This window comes from Rhipicephalus sanguineus, chromosome 8 (genome assembly GCF_013339695.2).
Source record: "Rhipicephalus sanguineus isolate Rsan-2018 chromosome 8, BIME_Rsan_1.4, whole genome shotgun sequence".
NCBI lineage: Eukaryota > Metazoa > Arthropoda > Arachnida > Ixodida > Ixodidae > Rhipicephalus > Rhipicephalus sanguineus.
In genome coordinates, this window is record NC_051183.1 from 72,692,598 (window position 1) to 72,715,100 (window position 22,503).

The 22,503-nt window shown below is 46.3% G+C and overlaps 1 protein-coding gene across 1 annotated transcript in view; it reads left to right on the plus strand.

Annotated features, from left to right (window-relative positions):
* The window catches only part of LOC119402094 (venom metalloproteinase antarease-like TtrivMP_A), a 64,503-nt gene that overhangs the window by 14,413 nt on the left and 27,587 nt on the right, over positions 1-22,503 (plus strand). The window contains exons 8-10 of the mRNA XM_037669197.2: positions 3,174-3,310; positions 5,780-5,829; positions 21,489-21,597. Coding sequence (XP_037525125.1) covers positions 3,174-3,310; positions 5,780-5,829; positions 21,489-21,597 — 296 coding nt within the window. The remainder of the gene's footprint in view (positions 1-3,173; positions 3,311-5,779; positions 5,830-21,488; positions 21,598-22,503) is intronic.

A 22,503-nucleotide genomic window follows, 5' to 3' on the forward strand; every position in this document is an offset into this window, starting at 1 on the left:
GACAACCGAGGTTGAAGGGTTGGCTTTGTTTTCTTGCGCAGTGGCGGTGTCATTCGCCGTATATGTGGGTATTACACGTATAAAAGCCGACACGCTTACCGCTTGTCAGTTTTATTGACGGCCGAGGCTGTGTTCACCGCTATCAGCGTCCACTCTGTATTGCTGTAGCTTGATTTCCGTTTCCTGGTCACAAGTTCGGCTAAATAAAGAGTTTCATCTGAGACGCGCCGACTGCTGCCTTCGTCGACGTCAGGACACCGTGACATTATTATCTAGCCTATGCTGGTGACATATGAACTAAGACAGTTCCAGTTTTATCCAAACAAATATTGTTTTCTTTCAGATTCAATACTCTTCAGGAACGTAACCCTTGGATATGTCGCATGGATCGTCTGCAGTTTGTGCTGACCGATGATGAGCAAAATGTGGCAGTTGCCCTACGTCTCATAAAAAATCGCATTAGTGCCCTACTACCCCACGCTGGCCGATAAACTCCGAAAATACCCTATAAGTTGGGTAATTACACAACTGAGCATCACACTTTGTTGATGCCGTCGCTGATAAAGATTAATTTTGCCTGAGCGCTTTGTATTGGACGGGCCTTCAACACACTCCCTTTTTGCGCAACTCGCAGGTTTTGATGCCTGCTGAGACTGTACGCTTCTGCTACGTAATATTAAATGCGTTATTCCACTACATGAGATGCATATAGTAGGGTTTTTTTTTGTAGCAGTCACAATCAATGGCATGGCTCTACGGTAGAAGAACTGCTTGGCGCGCAGAAGACTTGTGTTTGATTCCCACACGAACTATGGACTTTTATTTCATCTTTCTTGATTTTTACGCTGACGGCCAATGCTCTACTTTTGGTCACAACCAACGACACTGACGCCGCCACCGAAATTTTGCAAAACGGGCTGTGTAGCCCTATCGCGCTAAAATAGTCCATTAGGTTTGCATTTTGTTTTCACCATTCGAATTCTCTTCAAAATTGAAAATTATAGATTCACACACCCTTACTTATGACGCTTCAATAATAACAGGGCTCATGCTGGAAACAGCAACATATCTAAATAATGGTGGCTGTCGGTTTATCTCAACCAATATTCCTGCAGTATTATGAAGCAGAACTTTTTGTTGGGCTAGTTGGTGCATGTTAACGCAAGGAATGAGCCGCCAACAAGGCGAACTCAAGAAGTGACGCAGACGAATCCCTGCGTTAGGCGTTCGTCTGTGTCACTTGTGTTTGTCACGCCCGCGGCTTATTCCTTTTGTTAGTACTCTGAAGTTAGGTCAGAATCTAATTATTGCGGAGGGAATATCGTTCTAGTGATGAAACATATGCGCACAACTAGACCAGGGAGGTGAGCAAGGTCTTGTGATCTCACAACATGCAGCTGCTTTAGCGCTCTACTTGATTGACTACCAGTGTCATCTTTGTATTTCTTCATCAGGCTTGATATAATACAATACACTTCGTGCGTGGCTTTTGTTGGAAAGCACCCAGTGTGCACAAAATATTTAGTAGCACATTTACTAAGTTTTAAATTAAAACAGACAAACAAACATAGTTATTTCTTTAGACGTAAATAACTTAGGATTTATTGACACAATACGGTCTGGTCGCAATGAACGTTCTGGGCATAGCATGGATCGCTAGTAATTGGACAAACTTTGCAGTGTAGGTATAAATTGTACCTTTGCTGATATCGCGGTGCTCGTCCACGAACAGAAAATGCACGCGTGGCCTCCATCGAGCGAGCCATGACATCACAGATGTCCCAAACCTGCGATGTCATCATGTCGTCGTAGTGACGCCACATGGTGCCGTCACTGCACAACGACGCGTGACGCCGTCAACTGACATCGATCTTTCATAGGTGGGCCGATCCCTGAGGCAGAGCAGAAGGCTAAAGTGGAGCGCTACGCCTTTCGTACGTGTTTCGTCACGTCAATCGTATCTAAGCGTTGCGTAGGCGTTTTCGCGTGACAAGTATGGGTCGGCCGGGTAAGAACATGAGAAGAGCAGCGCGCTTATGAAGCGTACCTACGAGAGCAGATAGATAGATAGATAGATAGATAGATAGATAGATAGATAGATAGACAGATAGATAGATAGATAGATAGATAGATAGATAGATAGATAGATAGATAGATAGATAGATAGATAGATAGATAGATAGATAGATAGATAGATAGATAGATAGATAGATAGATAGATAGATAGATACCTTTAGTTCGCAAAGAAATGCTTCGCATTTCTTAGCGAACCAAACGCGCAAGAGCTATTAAAGACACTTATAACCAAAGCTAACCAAAGGCACATATATTGCAGGCACGTCTGTGTCCGTATTATTTCTTTCATTGCTAAAACGGCTGCTTGGGTGGGTTGGTTCATGATTAAGATAGATTTACCAGCGCAAAAAAAGACGGAACATATAGGATGTGTGTGTCCGTCCTATATGTTCCGTCTTTTTTTGTGCCGGTAAATCTTTCTTTCATTCCTTGCCACCAGGCAACGCATTCATCAGACCGGCTCATCTGATATCGCGCCATGGTCATCGGAAGGCCGTCTATGCCGTACGCTCCCGAACAGAGACCTTCCAGAAATCGTTCTTGCTTCAGAAGGCGCCAGACTGGAACGACCTTCCCGCCCACATTGCAATGTCAACTAACGTTGCTCAATTTAACTGCCGTAATGAACCATTCGTCATCATTTTAATTGTGAACTACTGCTGTTTTCCTTTTTTTCTCTCTCTTTCTCTCTTTTTCTTGCCCAACCCTCATGTAACGCCCCTCGGGACCCTTGAGGTACTAATAATTAAAATAAAATAAAATAAAATAATATTCTCAGAAGCACATTGAAAGCCCGTTTTCGGTACGTACGGAGTGCCGCATACCGTGCCAGCATCCCAGTGCCAGTCGCCACTAGGCTTCAATAATGATGTATGGCACTGGGACAGTGCCAATGAGTTTTCCAATGGGCCTTTGTTCAAATTTCAGTTATGAAACTAATTTCCTAGTCTAAGGATTGTTTCGCATAAACCGTAGTATGCCATACTTTCAAGCAATGTTCGCTCCGTTATTTCGCTTTTATTCTGCGTGGCCTCTTTTCGATTACCCTGCAGTTACCCAAAACAGCGTCTGCTGCGCATATCTTTTCTTCCTTGCAGAAGAAACAAGAAGACCAGTACTACAACTACCTTGGAAATGGTATAAATGCGATACCGTCACTCTATAATATTACATACTATGTAAAGGCGAGACGAGCTTATTACGAGGAATACGACTTGACATATTTCCTTACGGGGTAGGTATACAGGTACTAGCGCATGGTACTTGTGTCTCTTGTTTGGTTAGGAAAAATTGGCGTAAGATATTTTATGAAAAAGAGAGTGCAATTATTTTCCCCACATCTTTGCTAACATCAGACAGAGTTCGCAAAAATGATTTATTTCAATTTTTATATTTTCAGCAAGGGCGTAGTTTGCAGGAACACCATAACCATATTAGACTTCCTACTGAGGTTCTGCATGAGTGCTAAGGTTTTGCATGAGCACATGAGTATGATCATGCGATGTAAATGAAAGAAGTAGGGGCTGTGCTGTCGGTAACGTCTACGACGGCATTGATGTCATTAAAAAATTTGGGGCAGCAAAGCACGAAACTGAGGAAACAGCGTTGCTGGTGGTCTTCTCTTACTCCTTTCCCTTCTCACCCTCACGTAACTACTCCTGACAATCATTTCGCTTCATCACCCCCTTTTGCTATGCTATACTATAGATGTCTATGCCGTGGTTTTCCCTCTTCCCTCCTCATTTCCCTCCTCCACACCCTCTCTTCCCTTTGCAGCCCCCTGCTGACTATGTTTACATGGCTATGTTGTGATTTGCCCTCTTCGCTCATCATTTCTGCCCTCCTCACCTTCCCTTCCCTAGGCCACTCCCTCGCTGTACTTCACTATACAACACTATGCTAGGCTTTACCCTCTCCACTCCTCTCCCTCACATCAGTTTTCCCAACCCTCACTTCCCTTTCTCACCACTTCGTATACTATACTATGAATGGCTATGTTACGCTAGTAGCTGCTTGGCACTTACGCCTCTTTCCCACCCCTTGCTATGCAATGCTGTAGGTGGTTATGCCACGGTTTACCCTCTCAACTCGTCCGTTCGCTCCTCCGCACGTTGTCATCATCCTCCGCGCCGCCAATTTCCTTTTGCATCCACTTGTAAAACTATACTATAAAAATATTTGCGCTGTTTCACCCTCTTCCCTCCTTTATTCTTTCCTCCTAACCCTCCCTTCACTTTCCCGCCCCTTTGCTAGGCTATGCTGTGCATAGCTATGCTATCGTAGGAGCTCCTTGCCACATATCCGTTTTACGTGGTGCCCATTCGTCCAGTTTCGTATGAATGATCCCGGAGTGTTGCAAAGCTTTCACAGCTCCGCTGTTAATATTCCTAACTAGCTACATTGAAAAGGGTAAGAGATAACTACGGTAATATAACTGTTATATTGTTCAGCAATTGGAGGCATAAAACTTGATTAACTATACCGAATCCAATGTTCTTAGTTATATTCCTCTGTTCGTATATTACGCGATCCATGTTTACCTGGAAAACTTGTGTTACATAGGAAATCTAAGTATGAGCTACAGAAGGGCAATGGATCGAGGGGCTCGTTTTTTGTTCAACTATTAAAATATTAGGCGTAGACTTAGGTGTGTAGATTTAAACGTTAGGCTGAGGGCTGGAATGTTAGGCGTAGGCCGAGATGTAAAGCTATCAAATGTTCGGTGTAGCCAATAAAATGACAGACAGTCGCCACTAAACACGATAGCCTTGACGTCGCCTCCAAGAATAGCGGTATTCACTTATACTCGTTCTCACCTTTCGTACTCAGTGCTAGTGCACGAGCTAGCAGCATTGCCTTTGCGAATCGGCGCATTGAAGCGCATCGTGACTGCTTTTAAGTTCTAGCGCACATCCCTGCAACTTTAAGCAGCATATGATACACTGGTACCATCCTATAGGTACCATGGAGGGGCACATGTAGTGAGGGACGCTGCGTCTCTTACGTCACGCCCACTCCGTGTTATTCTTTATGACGTGAAATGCTCCACTCGCGGGAGCCGCTTGTCTCAGTCGTCAACGTTCCACACGCGGCCTTAGTGGTCGTCGAGTCTCCTACGCCATATGGGCATGGCCACGCCGCAGCAAAACTTAGCGAGCTCATGTCTACTGCAATTCATTTTGTTTCTAGAGCTGCTATCCTTACGTCGTATACCTTGCAGTTAGTTGCTATCGTATAATCGCTGAGGCCTTGCGGCGACTCTGTGAGTGTTTTTTTTTTTCATTGAACAGAAAAATCCTTCAAGCTTGACAGTGATTGTGTACATCGGCAAATAGTTGGATACTGCCAAGGACAGTTCATGCCTAATGTAGAGATGCTGCGTAATACTGTGCTGAGAAGCTGCGATAGATGTTTCATTTATTATAGTATTGCGTTGACGAGAATTCTCAACTGCTTGCAGCAGACTTTATTGTGCCGTGTTTCTGTACGTCGTTTTTGAGAAATTTTGTGATTAAAGCATGAGAGGAATGATTCATCACACATATTTTGTTGGTTTTAGTTCTCTTAAGTACGCCGATACTGTGCTATTGCATTTTGAGGAACAATTAGGGGTCGTAATTGTCTATCAGCTATAAATCCTGTTTGTAGCGGTTAAGTAAGCACTTTTTGTTTTGCAAGTGACTAATGCGTTTCAATTTTCTAGCTACGATATGATTGTTCCAGGAGTCAATGGATGGGACAGAACCTACAGAGGTGAGTTTGTACATTAGCGAATCAAATTACCCTGTACTTTTGTTCAATTTTAAGTTTCAAATTCGATCCTGCTTAATACATATAATTATATGTTTTCTTACTTGAGTTCGGGTGAATGTACACCCGAACGTGGTATGTGTTATCGTACGTGTCTGGAACAGCATATCAGTGAAGAAGTCAATATTGCCACGTCGTATGGTGACGCTTTACTATCGGCCAATATTGAAATAACAGTATCTGCTTTATCAAAAGAAAGCCAAAGAAACATGTATACAGTTATGAGGCGCAATATGCTCAAGAGCGACCTCTGTGAATTTATCAGCACTTGGAGACTGTCATTATCATCAGCATAGCGCATCTTTTTCATATTGGACTGACAAACATTAACTATTTACGTTGTCTTCCGCAAAGCCATCCCCTTCTATGATTGCATGTTTTGTCGTTTTGACTCAGAAGATTGTTTTTCCCGTAGCACAGAGCAACTGTACTCTTCGGCACCAAATCTGTAAACGATGTACACCGTTGTATATAGCATCGGTGTCGAACATGGCCTGTCAGGATTCAATTGTCATTACCACCTCAAAACAACTCAGTTGCATATTTAGATGCCAAGCAGCTTAAGGCGGGAGCTTTGTCCATTCATCTCGCAGCATCCACACTCTCACTGAGCATGGGCGTCTCCTTCCCTCTTTGCTCTCCTACACTCCCCCCTCTCGCGCACCTCATTCTCACCTGCGCGACGCCGCGATGACCGCCCTCCTACGCTTCCCCCTCTCGTGCGCCTCATTCTCTCATGCGCAACGCTGCAATGAGCGCCAGCGTCAACGCCGCCGCCAGTGTCAGCGTTAGCGCCAGCACAAGCATGCCATGGGAGGCGTCCACACACCCACCGCGCATGCTCGTCCCCTCCCCCAATCTCCTCTCCTACGCCCCCCCCCCCTCTCGCGCGCTGGTCGACCACGTTCCCCGCTCGCCTTGTGAGAATTAACGGCCAGGCTATAGGGAAGACTACGCGCGTAGCGTTCCTCTTTGCGTTTCACGACGCTTCGAATGGATGGATGCAGCTTACGGCACGGGAAAAAAAGTTACACCATCTTCCGCTCAAGCGAACCATCTCCCCGCTGCTTCGCATCCACACATGGTTCACTTTAGCAGCAGATGGTGTAATGTTTTTTATTTTAGGATGAGGCAGTCACCATAAGGTATCTAATTCCTGCAATACGAAGTGAGGTCAACCCAGGTATTACTTAGCAACAGGTATTTATATAGTGTTTAAAGGTATCATTATTCTTTAAGGGGCTAGTCGTTTATGTCCCGCCACGCAGTGTCACTGTCGGTACTAACAGCGACAGGTACCGAGAGAAACATTACGTGACAACGGCAGCGACTAACAACATTAAAGCTAATACAAGGATGACAAGGTGCCTTTGACAAAGAGACGTTTGTATGTCAGAAAACTTGGAGGACGCTTGAGCTTCGACTTCAAGAGTGGAAGGCGATACTGTAATCGTGCCCAGTGCGCATCGCCTTTTAAATTGGTACCATGGCATGCCTCAACCGAGCCGTAAGGAAACGAACGAATGTGCGCGTAACCTTGGACGTTTAAAAGTATCTCGCAATGCCTACTACGAGTGATAATGATGATGATGCTCCTGGGATGATTGCCGTCTCCCCACTAAGGAGGATTGGCCAAGAGTCGGGCGAATCATATAGTCTGAAATTTACAGTTAAGTGCCCACTACGCCGTAATTCTTCCTTTTCAGAATCAGCTAAGGGTCCCACTATGCGTTCGTAAGGCGACTAGAGCACTGCACGGGCCGTAATTTCCGGCCCGGGCCCGGCCCGGGCCCGGACCTCGTTCAAATTTACCCGCCCGAACCCGGCCCGGTGACTCAAGATGAGACCCGGGCCCGGCCCGAACCCGAGAAAAAATTTCGCCTACCCGGCCCGGCCCGGCCCGACCACAGATCAGGCCCGACTGAGGCCCGACCCAGTAATCTAGGTGGTGATGCCGGAACATGGAATCGACAGCAGGGTGTTCTAAGCGGCAAATATCTACGCTTTGTTGGCACATGTTTTGCTAACAATTATACTTTAACATAGTTACGGTAATTTCTTGTAAAAAGGGGCTCACGGTGCAAACAGATGAGCGGACATACTGAATACAATGAATGTTTGTTTGGCAGTGGTATACTGAACCTATTTTTTCTGCAAATACACTGGGGATCATGAAGGGTGTTTTGTAGCAGACATTGTAGGAAGAAAACTGATTTTCAGCACGAGTTTAGTTTCGATAGGTAGCGCAATAACAACAAAGGATGGATTGATGGATGGATAAACTTTATTATGGTCCATCGGAACGCGCTCTAGCACGTTGCGGGCCGCTCCGACATCGGAACAGAAGACCAAGTCTCTCTGCTGCGTCGCGGGCCCGTTGGGCTCTTCTAGCGCGGAGCTGGTATATAATAGCAGCCTCCCATTTGGACAGCGTGATGGCTTCGCCGCCGCGTAACACGGAGCACCGCCAGAGCATGTGCTCTAGATTGGCTTGGCAGAGAACAAAACGCTCACTTCACTTTGTTTTTATTGCACTATATAACCTATTGAAATTTATAGCATGTTCTAGCCACAAAGCCAACCATGCACCCTTCGCGATATGTAGTACCCGTCTTCAGCATTGTAGCACCTTGCCAGAGCAAGAGAAACAGGGGGAAAAAACAAATTTGTGACCTTTGTTGCAAATACACTAATCTGGGCAAAGGTATGGAACCGCGTGCACCACGTGTATGCGTATAATCAGCCGAAAGGAAGAAAAAAACTATATTTTCATATACCATACCACTGCTAGTATATACAGACTGTAAGTTTCTCATGGCATAGTTTACAGTTTATTTCTTCACATGTTATTGTGCAAAAATCAAGGTATCAAGAGATTCCCGATTTAAGCACGTCATGCGCTGTTGCATCACATATCCTGCCGCGCTAAAGCTTCTTGCACTGCTCGCGCTGGCCGGACGGGCGCACCACATCTGCCTTGCCAATTGCGAAGGCGTCGGCAAGTCCGTTGTTCTTAGCTTCCACCACTGGAGCAAATCTAGGGTGACTTTGTGGACCTCTGCAGAATGGACCATAGCTGTCCAGCTCATCCCTTCACTTCTCGTCGTTCCCGAACGTCGTGCCACTCTTCAATGTCGTCTATAAAACTCCTCTTTGAGGGCGTCTCCTTGTAGGTTTCAGCAGTGTATGTTATGCACGGTTTCCACCGTGCTCGTTTTATCCATATTATAATGGTCTATGCCTTCCCAGCGATGTTGTATCGGTAGAAGCTATAGCCATTGGACTACGCGGTTAGGACTGGCAGGACTATTTCGATATATTTTCGGGGTTCGCTCGAGTTTCGTAATAAATGCGCGACTAAGCTTCTCGAAGCTTACTCATTGGATGCATATGGTTCGAGGTAAGGGGACATCACCCGGCACGGAATCTGTCATTATCCTTTTTCAAGCCAGATATTTCGTCAAGCGAATATACTTCACCCCACACCTTGTTTAATGGACCTGTTCTATTCCTGCACATTCCAACGCTTTTGCGGCAGTATCATGCAGATCTCGCACTATATAGCGCACTATAAGGGCCTATGAAATAGACTTCATAATGTGCGGTCACCCGGGCATTGTACAGGATGTGGAAGTAGTTAACAAGATCCGATGCAGTGACCATAGAATGGTAAGATCTAGAATTCAACTTGACGTGAGGAAGGAACGGCAGAAACTGACACGCAAGAAGCCGATTAATGAACTAGCTCTGAGAGGGAAAGTTCAGGAATTCAGAGTTTCACTTCAGAATAGGTACGCGGCTTTAACAGAGGAAACCGACCTTAGCGTTCACGCAATAAATGATAATCTGACTAGTATCATCAAGGAGTGTGCAGTGAAAGTCGGGGGTACAGTCGTTAGACAGGACACTGGTAAGCTATCCCAAGAGACGAAAAACCTCATTAAGAAACGTCAAGCTATGAAAGCCTCAAATGCAACAGACAAAATAGAGCTGGCGGAGCTTTCGAAGTTAATCAATAGGCGTAAAGTAGCCGACATAAGAAAATATAATATGGAGAGAATTGGGCATGCTCTAAAGAACGGAAGAAGCCTCAAAGCTACGAAGACAAAACTGTGCATAGGCAAAAATCAGATGTATGCATTAAGGGACAAGGAAGGCAAGGTCACAAACAATATGGATAGAATAGTTGAGGTAGCGGAAGAGTTCTACAGAGATCTGTACAGCGGCCGAGGCATTCAGGATGATAACGTAAGAAGGATTAATAGCGCAGAGGAATCTGACATCCCACCAGTATTGACAGGAGAAGTGAAGAAAGCCCTAAAGGGAATGCAAAGAGGCAAAGCAGCTGGTGAGGATCAGGTAACATCAGACCTGTTGAAAGACGGTGGAGAGATTATGTTAGAGAAACTGGCCACCCTGTATACGAAGTGCCTCTCGACGGGGAGGATACCAGAATCTTGGAAGAATGCCAACATCATCTTGATCCATAAGAAAGGGGACGTCAAGGACCTGAAAAATTACAGGCCCATAAGCTTACTGTCCGTTGTCTACAAGCTATTTACAAAAGTAATTGCTAACAGAATTAATACGACATTAGAGTTCAATCAACCAAGGGACCAGGCAGGATTTCGTACAGGATTCTCAACAATAGACCATATTCATACTATCAATCAGGTGATAGAGAAATGCGCGGAATACAACCAACCCCTATACATAGCCTTCATAGATTACGAGAAGGCATTTGATTCGGTGGAGACATCAGCGGTCATGCAGGCACTGCGGAATCAAGGCATCGACGAAGCCTATATAAACATAATGGAAGAAATCTACAGCGGATCCACAGCCACTATAGTCCTCCATAAAGAAAGCGACAGAATCCCAATAAAGAAGGGCGTACGGCAGGGAGACACGATCTCTCCAATGTTATTCACCGCGTGTTTACAGGAGGTTTTCAGGGCCCTAGATTGGGAAGAGTTAGGGATAAGAGTTAATGGAGAGTATCTCAGTAACCTACGATTCGCTGATGACATTGCATTGATGAGTAACGCGGAAACGAATTGCAGCTCATGATTACTGAACTGGATACGGAAAGTAGAAGAATAGGTCTGAAAATTAATATGAATAAAACTAAAGTAATGTGGAACAATCTTGGCAGAGAACAGCGCTTTGCGATAGGTGGCGAGACACTGGAAGTTGTAAAGGAGTACGTCTACTTAGGACAGGTAGTAACCGCGGAGCCGAACCATGAGAGTGAAATAACTAGAAGAATAAGGAAGGGGTGGGGCTCATTCGGCAAGCATTATCAAATCATGAATGGTAATCTACCACTATCCCTGAAGAGGAAGGTATATAACAGCTGCATCTTACCGGTACTTACCTACGGAGCAGAAACCTGGAGACTTACAAAGAGGGTTCAACTTAAATTGAGGACGACGCAGCGAGCGATGGAAAGGAAAATGATAGGTGTAACCTTAAGAGACAGGAAGAGAGCAGAGTGGGTCAGGGAACAAGCGGGCGTAAAGGACATCATAGTTGAAATCAAGAAGAAGAAATGGATATGGGCCGGGCACGTAGCACGTCGGCAGGATAACCGGTGGTCATTAAGGGTAACTGACTGGATTCCAAGAGATGGCAAACGCGCGAGGGGGAGACAGAAAGTTAGGTGGGTAGATGAGATTAAGAAGTTTGCAGGTGTAACGTGGCAGCAGAAAGCACAGGATCGGGTTGATTGGCGGAACCTGGGAGAGGCCTTTGCCCTGCAGTGGGCGTAGACAGGCTGATGATGATGATGATGATATAGGGCCTCAAACACGCGGCTCGCGGACCTCTCACTAGCGGCTCTCCGCCCGCACATGACTGTCTTCATCCCATTTTTTTTATAAGTATGTTCTTGAGATACAAAGGCATGACAGATCGAAAGCATATTTATCGTGAGGCACCCCCTGTGGTCACCGTGTGTTCATACATAACTGTGAAACAAAAGCTATATTTCAGAATCGGCGTCCAGATTTTAGTCCCTATGGGTGATACGAAATGATTGGTTCCCCAGACGTGAAAGAGAAACGTCCGTTAATGGCAATACTAGACGCGAACTGCTGCGCCGGCCACGTGCATGTGCACGTGCCCTCGATGACCATCGGTTTCCTGTTCTTCGATAGAGTCTGGCGCGCTCCAAGTTGCTCCGTTCCGCACTATTTTGCAACAATATGTTGTTGGAATCCTGCCGCCAAATCCCCTTCAGAAATGATCCCGTGTGTGAGATATGGGAAAGGTCTGCTGTGAAATAACGGTAGTTTTAAAACAACCTGTTCCCCCCTCCCACCTTCCTACCTTCGTCATTGCCCTAGCCTTTTGCAGGGGTTAATTTTCGCGAATGCGGCTCGTTAGCTGAGGTGAGTTAGAGATCCCTGATAGGGCGGAACAAGACGAAAGCTCAGACGTTAACGATGTGGGCACACAAAGCAGGCTGTGCATGTCCATCTCGCGCCTCATGACCACTGGGAGCCGTCGCAGAGTCACGGAAAAACAATGTGCCTTTATAGGGATTCTATGTATCAAAAATCCGTGCAGTCTTATCGTTTTAGAGGGGGGCTGTACATTCAACAACGTTTCCACGCTTTGGAGCTCTGATTTTATTATATTACATTTATTACTGTGATTGCAGAGTAACAGTTAGGATATAAAATAGTAACGAAAGCAAATAAAGCACGGAACAGCGAGATGTTACATATAAGTGGCTGGTCTATTCACTTTTAGCTCGCCCGTTTCAGATAAATCAAGTAGCTCCTATGCAAGAAGTAATAATAATAATAATATCTGGGGTTTAACGTCCCAAAACCACGCTATGATTATGAGAGACGCCGTAGTGGAGGGCTCCGGAAATTTCGACCACCTGGGGTTCTTTAACGTGCACCTAAATCTAGGTACACGGGCCTCATTTTCGCCTCCATCGAAAATGCAGCCGCCGCGGCCGGGATTCGATCCCGCGACCTTCGGGTCAGCAGTCGAGCGCCATAACCACTAGACCACCGTGGCGGGTATGCAAGAAGCAAAGGAGTTCAGTACTTATCCCTCATAAAACTTCTCCAAATAGCTTACCCCACATAAAAAAGCGTTTTTTCGAGATAAAATGTGGGACATATATGTATGCACAGCGTATGCGGAATAAGGCACATTAAAGAGAAAAACGATTTTTCTATTATCAGTAAATTACTCTTTTACGTACCATTCCAAAAGCACCACGCTCGCCGCGACAAGACTCTTGGTAAGAGAGATAACTTGCAGGAAAATGCAGGTAACCATAGGCGGAGAGTTTTCATTTTACCGGAGGGGGCGGGGGCCCGACTTGCTCTTCCACATTGCTCTCTCACTCTCCATATATATATATATATATATATATATATATATATATATATATATATATATATATATATATATATATATATATATATATATATATATATATATGGGTCATTCCATATCAAGTGTACCTGGTCGTTTTTCGACCATCTCCAATCTCGCTGAAAAAAATCACGTTGTTACACCTCCATATGGAAAGCAATTATTGCAGCATGATTTTTTTGGAAAAAAATTTCTGGGGACTAGGGGGCGCTTTAAACTTTGCGCTCGGAAGTCAATCTGTGTCGTGCGAAATAATTTGAATAAAACTGTTGCTGCGCGGCATTACTAACGCACATTTATTTTCTTATTCTTAATACATTGGTCTTTCATGACTATGATAGTTTGTTCATCTTTGCATGAATTTACATTATTTTTCTGCTTGAGGAAACATTGCGAAAAGCAGCATTTTTAGGAATTTTTAAAAAAGCACAGTTTTTTTCTTGAGAAATATAAGCACAATATCAGCATAACAGGGACCTATACTAACGACAAAAAATACTGCTTCGACAAACAGAGCTGAAACATCGTGCCTAAATTTCAGAAAAGTTTGAAAAAATTACAATTTTACCCACATTACGCCGTCATTTTTGCAATGTAGTGGTCTGAGTAAAAATCTGAGCTATAAACCATTTTATTGTTCAATTTGTTACTAACTTACATCAAAAGTTTCAAAAGAGTAGATTTTGTTTTAAGCGAGAAAAAAATGTTTGAACTTAACAACCACATACCTGCGCTAAGTTTCTTTTTGTGTCGCCTTCACCTCACAACACGTCGCCGCCGGGTCGGAGCGGCTGCGATTTCGCCGTCGCCCTATTGACTCAAACGCTCTATTGACTGCTGGAACTATGCCTGGCAACGACACGGACGACATCCGCACATCTAGCGTGAAAAACGTGGAGCAAAAAGCAAGCAGCTCGAAGCGTACCGCGGCAGACGCAGACGACGCGGAAAGCCGAAAGCAGACGAAGCGGCGCACCGTTGTCATGGCAACCACTCCTCCGTCGCTGCTTGGCCACGTCTCTCTCCGGCAGCCGGAGAACGGCAAACGGCGAGCTGCCGTGCCGCTAGCGTGAGCGGCCCATGAAGGACAGCTCTATGACTTGCATTATTCGCAGCACGCTAGCCTGGGCGACGGCGAAATGGCAGCCGCTCCGACCCGGCGGCGACGTGTTGTGAGGTGAAGGCGACACAAAAAGAAGCTTAGCGCAGGTATGCGGTTGTTAAGTTCAAAAATATTTTTCTCGCTTAAAACAAAATCTACTCTTTTGAAACTTTTGGTGTAAGTTAGTAACAAATTGAACAATAAAATGGTTTATAGCTCAGATTTTTACTCAGACCGCTACATTGCAAAAATGACGGCGTAATGTGGGTAAAATTGTAATTTTTTCAAACTTTTCTGAAATTTAGGCACGATGTTTCAGCTCTGTTTGTCGAAGCAGTATTTTTTGTCGTTAGTATAGGTCGCTGTTATGCTGATATTGTGCTTATATTTCTCACGAAAAAAACTGTGCTTTTTTAAAAAAATTCCTAAAAATGCTGCTTTTCGCAATGTTTCCTCAAGCAGAAAAATAATGTAAATTCATGCAAAGATGAACAAACTCTCATAGTCATGAAAGACCAATGTATTAAGAATAAGAAAATAAATGTGCGTTAGTAATGCCGCGCAGCAACAGTTTTATTCAAATTATTTCGCATGACACAGATTGACTTCCGAGCGCAAAGTTTAAAGCGCCCCCTAGGCCCCAGAAATTTTTTTCCCAAAAAATCATGCTGCAATAATTGCTTTCCATATGGAGGTGTAACAACGTGATTTTTTTCAGCGCGATTGGAGATGGTCGAAAAACGACCAGATACACTTGATATGGAATGACCCATATATATATATATATATATATATATATATATATATATATATATATATATAGAGAGAGAGAGAGAGAGAGAGAGAGAGAGAGAGAGAGAGAGGGGGGGGGGTCCAACTTCCAAATTAAAGAATTTAATGTAACTAGTCTCTTAGCTACCCGCGATATCATAATGAAGATCTGTAAGTGGAAGACCCTAGATTTATTTTTCAATTTACACAAAGACATAGATCCACCTCGTAACTCTTGGCTCGAAGCGAAATTTTCGTTGACAGCGTCGCGTAAATTCGATTCACGCAATGCGTGGGGTTAGGCTTTACTTTGTTTAAACATGCGCCACACAGGAGACAGTAGGCTCACGCTATCACGGGAAGCTTTAATCATATGCCAGTGAGTTCAGTTCAAGATGGCCGAAAGTAATTCTGAGATGATAGCAAATACCATTTGCTGCACCTTGTGCGAAGCTGCGGTTATGTATCTGGACGAGTAGTTGCTCATTGGTGGCCGAACTTTTAGTAAAACCCTTTACTGATAAATGAAAATGCGTACGATCTTTTCTCGGCACTTTTATAAGCAGCCATGTCGAAGGGTACCAATATGTAGGACACCAAGAAATTACCGTTTTTTTATTGGCGAGTAAGTATGTGCGAAAGCGTTCACTGACTGGCTGTGTCGGGATTCCTTTGTATTCTCGGTATCATTTTTGTGTTCCCAAAACCATTCACAACGGGGTTCAAGACAATATATAGAGCTCAGCTCTGAGGCGTCCGCGGCCGTTCCTGCGTTGAGCGGCATCGCCGTTGGCGTCGGCGGCGTAACCGATAGCGCGAACGAGGACGAAAGAGAGCGAACGCGGAGTCTGTCGATATCACGAGATACTGGCCTCTAACCTCGCTTTCTTCCTCTGTCACGCGCGCTGGCCCCTCGGTCGGAGCTCGTGCGCATGCAGGGCTGGCACATGCACTGCGGCTGCCTTCGCTTGCCGTAACGGGGCTGTGGGCGTTTCACTTGGTTCGCGACAGCTGCAATGCACAGAGTATATAGTGTGCGTAGCACTCAGGCGCTGGCAGTTTCTGTGGCAATATGTAACGAATGTTACATTGCCACAACTGCGGCTAGTCAAAACTTCAAACACAGCTGGCGTTGCCCGAACACAAGGCTGCGCTCAGCGAATGAGGCAGTATCGTAATCGCCGGTGAATTTTTTAATTTGTCATAGCTTAAGTCGTCGCTTCACTTGTTCATCAGCACAACATATTCTACACGTAAAAATCCTTTTGAGGGGCATTTTTCCATTGAATGTTTGACTTGTCACTGGCCCATGTGCCGAACTTTAAATGGCTGAAATTAAAAAGAAGCGGACATAAACAGCCTCCTGTGAAATAGCTGCCGGAGAGGACGACCCGGGGACCTAAGCCAAGCTCTTAAAAAATATTCTGGGCCGGCGCCAGGGGGGGCTCGGCCCCCCCCATGAGGCAGTCCGGGGGGGGCCCAAGCCCCCCAGCCCCCCCGTACTCTCCGCCTATGCAGGTAACGACGCCAACTTGAAATTCACGCAGCAAACTCCGTGACGTCATATATTCTGACGGCATCTACTGGGCCCTACGTAGTTTATAGTGGGTAAAAATGAAGTACATTGACCTCTCAGGGGGTCATAACACTTAACATACCAAATTTCTGGAAATTTCGTTGTGCCAATGTCCCCAAAACACGACGAATACAGTTTGAAATCCGTGACGTCACGTGGGGAGATTTCAGCGCGAAACTTGAAAATGGAACTTTGACCTTGATTTTCTCCTTTATTAATAAACTCATTGATGGTGAAATTAATGACGTTCGGGTCCTCAGAGTACACTTTATCGGTCTAAACCAATTCAGTGTTTCACTTTAGTGACCCTTTAAGAACAGTGCAAAGTCCAAGCGCGGCCCGACACGAGCCCGCCACCTCAAACCCGGGCCCGGCCCTAAGCCCGGAGCTTCAGGCCCGAGCCCGGCCCGGGCCCGCCGTGAAAACTACTTTACCCGGCCCGGCCCGGCCCACGGGCCGGGCCGGGCCCGGGTTTTCGGGTAGGCCCGAGCCCGTGCAGTGCTCTAAAGGCGACACGCGAACCTATGCAGCTGCTCACTTTGTTGGTGTTTTTGCAGCAGATGATGATTCAGTATGTCTGTGCGCTTAGTAATGGGTGCGCCTTAAAAACAGCCACCCGTCGAGCAATTCACATGTTTTGGCGCCTGGCGCGCTTCTACGCTTCTGCGACGTAGTATTACATGCGCTATGGAGACTCCTTTTACTACATGACATTCATATAGTGTTTTTTTCGACGCAGTTTTAAGCAATATCATTGATCTGTGGTAACACACCTGCTTTCCACGCAGACGGCCTCGGTTTAATTGTCACTCCAAGCAGAATTTTTCAGTGTTTATTTCATTTGAATCTGTCTCGATTTTTAGGTTAGAGACAAGATGAAAATTTGTCGCTCACAACCAACGACGCCGACATCGACGCGGACACTGAAACTTCTGCGAAATGAGCTCTTTACAAGTACGGACACACTGGCGATGTGGAACTTTCCCGCACACCGCTCGCTCGACGACCCTTTCTCTCTTTCTCCCGTGGCACGTAAAAGTTTTTCTCCCGCCGACTTGATCTCTCTGGGACCTATTTTCGTCGCTGCCGTCGGCCGCCGCGAAGCAAACCACCGATCAGCGCCTGCTTTTTCTCCTCTTCCTTCTCACACGGGCTGTCGTCATAGCAACAATACATTTTTCTCCTCATCCGCGCCACCCCTCTCCTTCTTTCGGGTAGAAATCGCGAGTAGAGGTGTGCACGGGCTCCGGGTAGCCCGAAAGCCCGACCCGGCCCGCGGGCCGGGCTCTGGCGGGCCGACGCATTTTCACCTCGGGCCTGGGCCGGGTTCGGGCTACTTGCAGTTTTATCGGGCCGGGCTCGGGCCCGGCGCAAAGCCCGACTCAATCCCGAAATATAGGGAATGAGCGGGAATTGTTTTCCAGCACGCATGCAGCGCCTTTTCCGCGACCGCCCTTTACCGCTTTTCCATTCCATTCGCTACTTTAAACAAAAGGGGAGCAGGTAAAGCACTGCCTCTGTTGCACTCCGACAAACAGAGAAGTAACACAATCCAAGCTAGTGATGACGCCACGTGACTGTTCGCGTTAGATATGAGTGAAAATGCACGCGACAGCGTCCCGACATAGGTCGCCTTCGTGCAAGCTGACGCTTGCATGGGCATACCCCATACACGTGACGGCTTTGGCGAACGAACTCCATTGTTGCTGGCATGAGGCCGTCTACTTGTAATTTGTAAATCTGTGTAATAGAGACTGTTCGTCGTGTGTCGTTTGATCATATTCGATATGCTCAATAAAATGCCAAATTGACGCAAAACGATGTTTTGTTTCCGCAGCGAACCTTCAAAAAGCCGGGCTGGGCCGGGCCGAGCCGGGCCGGGCCCGGGATTGTATTTTCGTACGTTGGGCCGGGTCGCAGCCATTTGCCGTCGGGCTCGGGCGGGCCTTCGACAAAGTCAGCGGGCCGGGGCCGGGCTCGGGCTCGGAAATACGGCCCGTGCACAGCTCTAATAGCGAGCCGTCAGTGACCGGCGGGCACGCGCGCCTCGACATGTCCACTCTGGTCTCGCGACTCCCGCGCTGGCAATGTGCACAGCCAGCGCGTCCTCTATTTTTCTGTGCCTGGGCGAAGGAGCGGAGCGCAATGGGAACCGACCGTCGGCGTTAGTGCGGCTTTTAGCCGCCGGGCGCCGCCACCGTAGTAGACCCGCCGACGCGCCGTCGCTCGCGGGAACGAATGCCGTGGCTGCGTTCGAAGCTGCCATATGATTCAGTTTTCGGCTGTATTCGCGTTGTTTAAAGTATAATGAAAACTTGTAAACAGGAATCATGAAGAACTTGTCGTTCTTGCAACTAGCCCATTTCGAAGGCATGTCTCTTTCGCGGCTCTTTGATCGAGACGCTCGCGCCTCATCTGCTAGCCCGATACCAGAGAGCGCATGCCAGTGATGCGCGGAAATTCTTTTGTCACCGTTACGTTCGCATGACTGAGAATCGGTTTTTGATTGTCTGAAAGTCTGTTTTCGAAAGCAGCATTTGCCAAGAGCTCATACTGAAAGCTTGGCCACTTAAAGTTCCCCGATGCGTGCTACTGTCTACTGGTGTAGCCCGTTCCCTTCGTGAAGCTTTTGAGAATTACATTTGTTGCCCCCGGGAGAAAGCAACAGCTGGTGCCAGAAAAAGAGGAACTATGCCAAGTGATTCCACCATTTCAGAGCCAGTTAAATCGTGGTGGTAAGAAAAACAAACAAAAACAGCTACATATGCCGCGTGCTTCCTGCAACACTGACCGATGTGTGTGAACAGACGCTGTCGTTCAAGTATAAAGTCGTAGTGCCGACTCTCAACTTCAGCCACTGTGAAAGGCGTGAAAAATGGCGCGGCCTGTTGTCATTTGCTTGAGCTCGTCTTTGTCGACGGATTGTTGTAGCCTCAGTATCTGGCTCCTCAGGTATCTTTCTTTTCTCTTCCATTTGCCCTTTTCGGTTGTGACCTGGACGCTTTTGTCGACCTGGACGCTTTTGTGCGCTGGGGCAGCCAGCTCAGCCTTGTGCACTCATTTATTGTGACACTGGACATAATGATTGTCCGTTGTTTCGCCGGTAGCACATGTGGTGTCAATGGGGTCCCATTCTTCAGCTTCGGGACCTAATTTCAGCGCTGCATGCACATGGCGGCGATCGCGAGGCAGCGTTGCTTCTGGTACTACATGCACTGGTTGATTGTTCGGACGCAACACGGTCAAGTTTTTTGACACTTGATATGCTTGGTTCAGTTGTTACCTTGAACTGCAAAAAGTAAAGAGTTGCCTGCAAAGAGTGACGCTACTGCATCCTTCTTAAGCCACCGCTTCTTTATTCTATGAAATATTCGCGTCGTAAACGACGGCTGCATATTGTAGTGTAGTTTGAAGATGTATTAGGTGACGAATTATCCCGCCTAATTACTGCAAGCCACCTCTACCGAACACCAGCTGCAGCTGGAATTACATAGAACGACAGAAGAACAGTGTATTAAGGCGAAAGCCTTAGATGCCTCATCAAACGCGAAAATTGACCGTCGGCGGCATCAGCACGAGTGACGCAAAAAAATAATTATGCGATGACGTCATCTTATGACGTCATAGATCATAAATTTTTTTGACATCTTCGTGACGTCATATAACGTGACGTCGTCATATTGCATCTTTTCTTGGTCAAAATGGGCCGATCACGGAGGCAGCGCATGCCTCCACTGATGTGCAGAAAGCTTCCAGTGCCTCCGATCCTTGAGGCTGTAAGAAAACCACGTTAGGCGCAGAAATATCTCGGAGGGAGGCAGAGAATGTTCAATACGTTGACTACAAGATAGAGAAGATGGCTTTCGCCTTTCAGTCGTCTTAGATGATTGTCTAAGGGACCCTGTGAGACTTTTTTTATCAGTAAAGAGAAATAAACAAAAAAGACCATCGTGATTTTTTTTCAGTTCATTTTGCAGAGTAAAACACAAAAGTATGACATACTAAGGCATTGAGGCGGTTGCAATAGCCTGAAATAGAAAATAAAACGCGAATACAATCAAACTCGAGTTCAAGTATTGAACCGGCAACACGGACTGACATACTACCGCGGAATACGTGCAGCGGGGATGGAAAGACACGCGAACATGCGCCATCTGCATTCTTTGCTGTTTCGCATTTATTTTCAAGTGGTTATAGCCTGGATGATTGATCAAAAGACGACGCCATCCATGACACAATAAAAGACCATCAAGCATCTTTTTATTGCCACCACGGTTAAAGCGTGATGAAAACGTAGCGCCGCTATGTTCGCGTGTCTTTCCATCCCCCTGTACCTGTGAAAGCTTGCAAGAAGCACAAATGCAATTAAACTCGGATGCAAACTCAAATTCGTGAGCTTCGTGATACGTGCGGCTGTTCAGCGCTGGCTTCCCGTAGTCTACTTGCACAGCGCCACCACGCGGCAGCGGCGAGCGGACGCGGAGCGCGCGATCGACGGCCCGAGGAGAGCGTTCGCCCAGGCACTGAAAATTAGAGGAGGCGCTGGCACAGCGCTCCACTGCTTGCCGTGCCGACGCGGCATGCTTTCCGCCAGTGTGCACGTAACTTAACGCTTTCGCGTCAAAACGTCGGGCAGTCTGTCTGTGATACCTATTCGGCTCCATACAACCTCGATCGCACATTGCATTTACTTTCTCGGGTACAAATTTAATTCATTTCACTGAAGAGACATTTTCGTTTTTCTCATCGCAGGCTTCGCCTTTGTGGGGTCTGCCTGCTTGGATACACGTGAGCAGCTTGGCGAAGACATTCCCAGCACTTTCATAGGAATTCCCACCATGGTACACGAAATGGCGCACACGTAAGGAACATGCACTCAGTAGGCTGACTTCTAAGGATTAAGTACCGCGTCGTGCTTTAACATTTCACAATGAATGAAGAAACACACAGCTCCGAAGTAGGGTTGAAGGTGAATATGCATATGCAAATGATAATGCTAGGTTGTATGGCGAGAAAACGAGAATTCGTGAGAGACAACCAGACCCTTGAATCAGTAAAAGAATATGTCTATCTAGGAAAAATATTAACAGGGGAGCCCACTCCTTTAGTGAAAATTCCATTAAGCAATAAAGATGGCCTCGTTCACATATCTCAGGCACTCGCAACTCCCGAGCGGTAACTGACCATTGTCACTGAAGTGCACACTGTACAGCCATTGTAGTTCCTCCGTTTTGGCACATGGGGTGGAAACCTGGAGGCCAACAGATGAACTCGAAATTAAACTGCTCAGCACGCAATAGAAAGACGTGAGAGTGGATCAAGGATTAGACGGGGCTAGCCGATATCTTGGTGGATAATAAAAATAAACGGGCCAGGACAGGCCACGTCATGAGACGGACAGATAAGAGATTGTTAGTTACAACATCGGGATGGATACCAAGGGTTGGGAAGCGTGGCCGTGGACGGCAAAGGGCTTTGGTGAAGCGTCGAATTTCAGAAATTAGCGGGTATACAATGGAACCAGCTCCTGCAGGACAGAATGGGTTGGAGGTCGTTGGGAGCAGGCTTCGTCCGGCAGTGGACGTAAGATAAGCTGATGACGATGAAGATTATGTCACTTTTGCAAAAAGCGCAGTTTGCATTTATGTGTGATACAGTAAACGAGCGATTATTCATTCGATATTTACGGAAACGATGTAACGTTTCCTAAACTGCGCGAAAAGACGAAGACTCAAGTAAGAAAACGTACAGAACACCACGAGCGCAG